A 4,664-nucleotide genomic window follows, 5' to 3' on the forward strand; every position below is an offset into this window, starting at 1 on the left:
CATGAGAATAAAGCCAGCAGCCTACACTTTCACAGAGTTTGCCCTGTGCAGGGAACACCATGCTTGGTATGTAGACTTCATCTTCTTACACATCTCCTTGACACAGACACACAGATGTCATATGCTCTAACGCTGTAGCTCAGCCCCAGGCTGCTCAGGGTCACACACAGGATATGGCAGGAGTGGGTATAATGGGAAGGAGTCTGCATTCAGAGTTTCCACTCCTAATGCTCCCTGCAGAACCACATGAAGAGCACAAGGTCTGAAGCAAATGAGCAGGACAAAGAGATTGGAATAAAATGACTCTGGGCCTGTTTAAGACAAGGGCACAGCTTCATCTGAGGATCTTATTTCTACTTTCTTGCAATCTTCATTGAACTTCACCAAAGTCTGCAGAGCTTCTCTGTGTCTGGCAAGCAACATGATGCAGATGAAAGACAAGTAAGACATTGATTTGCCTCAGGAAACCTCAAATAGGAAACAGTAGGAAAAGAAATATTTTCATGACACATGACAACTGTAATGTGGGAGAAAGCTTCTATCTGGATGTGGCACATAAGTGTCAGAACAATGGAGAGAGTGGGCATCGCTTCTGGGCACTTTGAGATGAAGGCAATCTTAAGGGGAATAAGGCAGAGCTGCGATATAAGCATCTTTCTAAGGAGAGTGGAGCTGCCATTGTCTGCAGCTGATGAGCAAGGCTAGATTGGAGATAAGGAATCTTCTTGCTGTTCTTTCCTCACAGTTCCTACCTGCTTTCAGCCTTAAAATGAACAAAATCAACAAACTGTCAGGTAACACCAAGGTAAGAAACACCATTTATGCTGGAGCTGGGATTGGGCTCTCAGGCAACGGCTTCCTTCTTCTCTTCCACATCCTCATGTTTATTCGTGGGCAGGGGCCCAGACTCACTGATCTGCCCATCAGTCTCTTGGCCCTAATCCACATACTGATGCTGGTAGTCGTGAGTTTAGTAGCTACAGACATTTTTCTGCCAGGGAAGAGATGGAGTGACTCCACGTGCAAATTTGTTATGTTCTTGTATAGGTCTTTTAGGAGCCTCTCTCTTTGTGCTTCTAGCCTGCTTAGCATCCTCCAGGCCATCACCCTTAGTCCCAGAAGTTCCCGTCTAGCAAAATTCAAATGTAAATCTCCACACCACATGCTAGGTTGCCTTCTTTTCCTGAGTATCTTTTATTCATCCATTAGCAGTCCCCTTATAACATACATAACTGTGACGCCTAATCTGACCTCACCTGGTTATACATACATCACTCAGTCTTGCTGTGCTGTGCCTATGAGCTACTCTGTCCATCACACATTTTTTATATTGTTGACCTCCAGGGATTTCATCTTTGTAGGTCTTATGACCCTCTCCAGTGGGTACATGGTGATTTTCCTATGCAGACATAAGAACCAGTCCCAGCTTCTCCACAGTGCCAGCCTTTCCCTCAGACCATCTGCAGAACAAAGAGCCACACGGACCATCCTGTGTCTCATGAGTTTCTTTATGCTGATGTACACCTTGGACAGCGTCATCTCCTACCTAAGAAGTATGGATGATGATCTGCCTTTGTTTTGTGTCCATATTCTCACAGCCCGTGGCTATGCCATAGCCAGCCCTTTTTTGGTTCTCAGTACTGAAAAGCACATAACTAACATTTTTAGATCCATGTATGGAAGGATGGTAAACATCATATTACTCGGGTATAGGAAAGATTCCTTAGGATGAGCCGGTACACTGCCATTAGGGCTATGAATTTTAATGTAGTTTACATGAGCTTCAGGTTAAATAAAATAATAAAGTTGTCTTTTTGTTGTTGTTAAGCCTATTTCTTATGAGATGTGTGGATGCTATACATAAAAGACAAACCACATGCCAGATATATAAGTCTTTTGTACTTCCCAGTGTGTCTTTTGGGGAGACGTAAAGTAACTGTCTTGTTATGGTCTGGATTATCCATAGCAATTTAAAATACATGACAGATTATGATAGTCTTCATTTATTCAAATCCCTCGGCTATCTCTGTTTTACCAAAGAGGTTTGTGAACACTTATTATTATAATTATCAAGTAACCAGAATGTTCATATCCTTTAACACACACACACACACACACACACACTCAGAGTGAGAGACAGAGACACAGAAAGAAAGAGACAAAGACAGACATAGAATCTATGTATAAAACGCAGTCCTGATGATGGATAAACAGAGTTCAGCCTCTCTGCACTGGACTGTTACTCCAGCTTTAAAAGAGAAGGGGCTTCTGCACATGGTCCCACACAGATTGGCATGAAGCCACTGTGCTGACTGCAATGAGAGTCTAGGCAGAACCAATTCTGTGTGGACTACTGGGAGCAGGAAGAGCTTGGAAACTTTCAGGAGTTGAAATAAAAGCAGACTCCCATCATCAGCTCAGGAGGGAAGGCCATGGGCATCTTCCTGGGTGGAGGCAGATTGCAAAAATGTAATCAATGCCAAGAAGTATGCTGAAGATGGTTGTGTTGTGTGTGCTTTACCAAAATAAAAATGTGTTCAGTTACCTTAACCAAGCAGTGAAATATATTTTCCCTGAAATAATAAAGTGAAAAATGGGGATAGAGAGATGGTAAAGGAGTTAAGAGCACTGGCTGCCCTTGCAGAGGACCAAATTTCAATTCCCAGCCTCTATAAGAAGGCTCACAACTGTTAGTATCTCCAGTCCAAGGGGATCTCATAGTTTCTGGTCCTGCAGGCACCAGGCATGCATTCATGCACACAAAATAAAAATAAATAAAACTACTAAAGTAAAATACAATTTTAAAAATGAAAACAAAATTGTCAAAATAGGATTTTTCAAGTTTTAAAACATGACAGATTTTTTTGAACAATGAGGGTTTTCTCATAGTCCTCATCTTTTTAAAAATTCTTTATTCATTGCACTTTATTTATTTTGTATCCCTCCATGTGGTTCCCTCCCTCCTCCTTTCCCAATCCCCATTGTCCTCATCTTAATCTCAGGTCCTCAGAGCAAGCAGAGAAGTTGACTTGTAAGACCTGGAGTCTCACTGCTCAGGAGCTCAGGATCGCGCCCTTCCTAGGAACTCTCACAGACCACAGCTCGATGCAAAAGCAAGAGGTTTTATTGCTATCACAATAGGGTCGCCCCTCCAAAGACAGGAGACAACCCTGAACATGCAAAGCACAGGGTTTTTATACCTGAAAATCAGATCACTCTGCTCCATAGTTTACAGCTGGTTGTAGATAGTTTACAGCTGGTTGCTTCTCAGAACAGTTCACCCTGCCCTTCAAGAGCTCTCTGGAAGTGGCTTCAATTCAAATAATCACAGTTGTTTCTCATTCCCAGGTGGCCCTTCACACCTTTGAGATCCAGGTTGCATCACAGCCTGTGCTCAGCCTTTGAGCAATCTTCAGGCCTGCCAGCCTTGACTACAGTGAAGTAAGGCCAGCCTGGGTATATTATAACCTTCCTCAAAAGCAACAGAATTTAATTTTAAAAGGCTCTCAGCCTCCTCTCATCTCCAGTGCTACTGTAATGCCAAGTTCATGGGAACCTCAGAGACCCCCAGCAGATGAAACAATGCAATAGCAAGAGAGCTTTATTACGAGAACATTCAAACTCGGGAAGCAAGTCTCACTGATGCAGCAGTAGAGAAGTGGGACCTTGAGACCTGAGTGAGCAGGGTTTTTAAAGGGAAAGTCTGTGAACAGGGTGTTTCCATGACAACAAACAGGGGGGCACATTTTTCTATGACAGCAAATGGGGCTCATATGCCTTGACATTACAGGATTAGGTAAAAGTTAGAGGGCTGAGGTGACCTTCTCCGAATCACAATTGCCTAAGACATATGATCACAATGGCTATTCTTTTAATCTATATCTGAAATATAGGAAGAATTTTCCCACATGATTCTCAACCAATTCTCATTGATTATTGCCAGGGAGAGTGTCTCTATTTTCTATGAAGTATTTATTCTGTGGTATTTCCTGGAGGCTGTTGCTAAGAGAGTTAACTTTGTTTTCTGCCAGGTGCACATTTTGTAATATTTCCTGCTTCCCGAATTCAGCTCCCAGTCAAGATGGCTCTTTATTTCAAAAAGGGAGTTATACTCAGGCTAACTATACCCAGGCTAACTTAAACTCTTTATTTTCCCCTTTCCATGTACCTGAAGAGGCCAATCTTGGGCTCTTACAGTTCAAGGTCATCTCCAAGCTGGCAGTACTCGGTTCTCATTATCATCAACTGTATAGTCCCTAGTCTTTGCCTAATATATCCTAACAACTTAGTAAGTAAGCATAATCCAAAAATGACCAAAAGCAAAATATTCGGCTTTTGAACTGTTATAATTCTGGCTTTGTACATCTAGTATTGCAACACTAATTTCTGCTCCAGCTAAACCGGTCCCCAAGATAATAGCTAATGTCAAGGAGCTCCCTTTGACCTAGCATTTCAGCCTGTTGGTGCAATTTTGGGCCGGTGGTCTCGTCTTCTGAAACTGCTTTAATGATGACAATAGCACTGTTGGCATCAGGGGCTAGGAAGACTGAAATGCCAGCCAAAGGCTGCTCAGTGGGACAGTCCTCAGAATCATCTGGTTAGGTGATCCATCCAAGGAGGCAGTGAGCAATCATGTCAGCTTCCAGCAAGTTCAGATCTCAGCT

General features: G+C 42.8%; 1 protein-coding gene across 1 annotated transcript; it reads left to right on the forward strand.

The window, feature by feature from the left end:
• The first annotated feature begins 769 nt into the window (after positions 1-769).
• On the forward strand, positions 770-1,732 carry LOC129677221 (vomeronasal type-1 receptor 54-like). Its single transcript, XM_055607878.1, has one exon. The coding sequence runs from the start codon at positions 770-772 to the stop codon at positions 1,730-1,732; it is 963 nt and encodes a 320-aa protein (XP_055463853.1).
• The last annotated feature ends 2,932 nt before the right edge of the window (positions 1,733-4,664 follow it).

The sequence above is a fragment of the Psammomys obesus genome, unplaced genomic scaffold, assembly GCF_907164565.1.
Source record: "Psammomys obesus unplaced genomic scaffold, mPsaObe1.curated_primary_1811, whole genome shotgun sequence".
Taxonomy (NCBI): domain Eukaryota; kingdom Metazoa; phylum Chordata; class Mammalia; order Rodentia; family Muridae; genus Psammomys; species Psammomys obesus.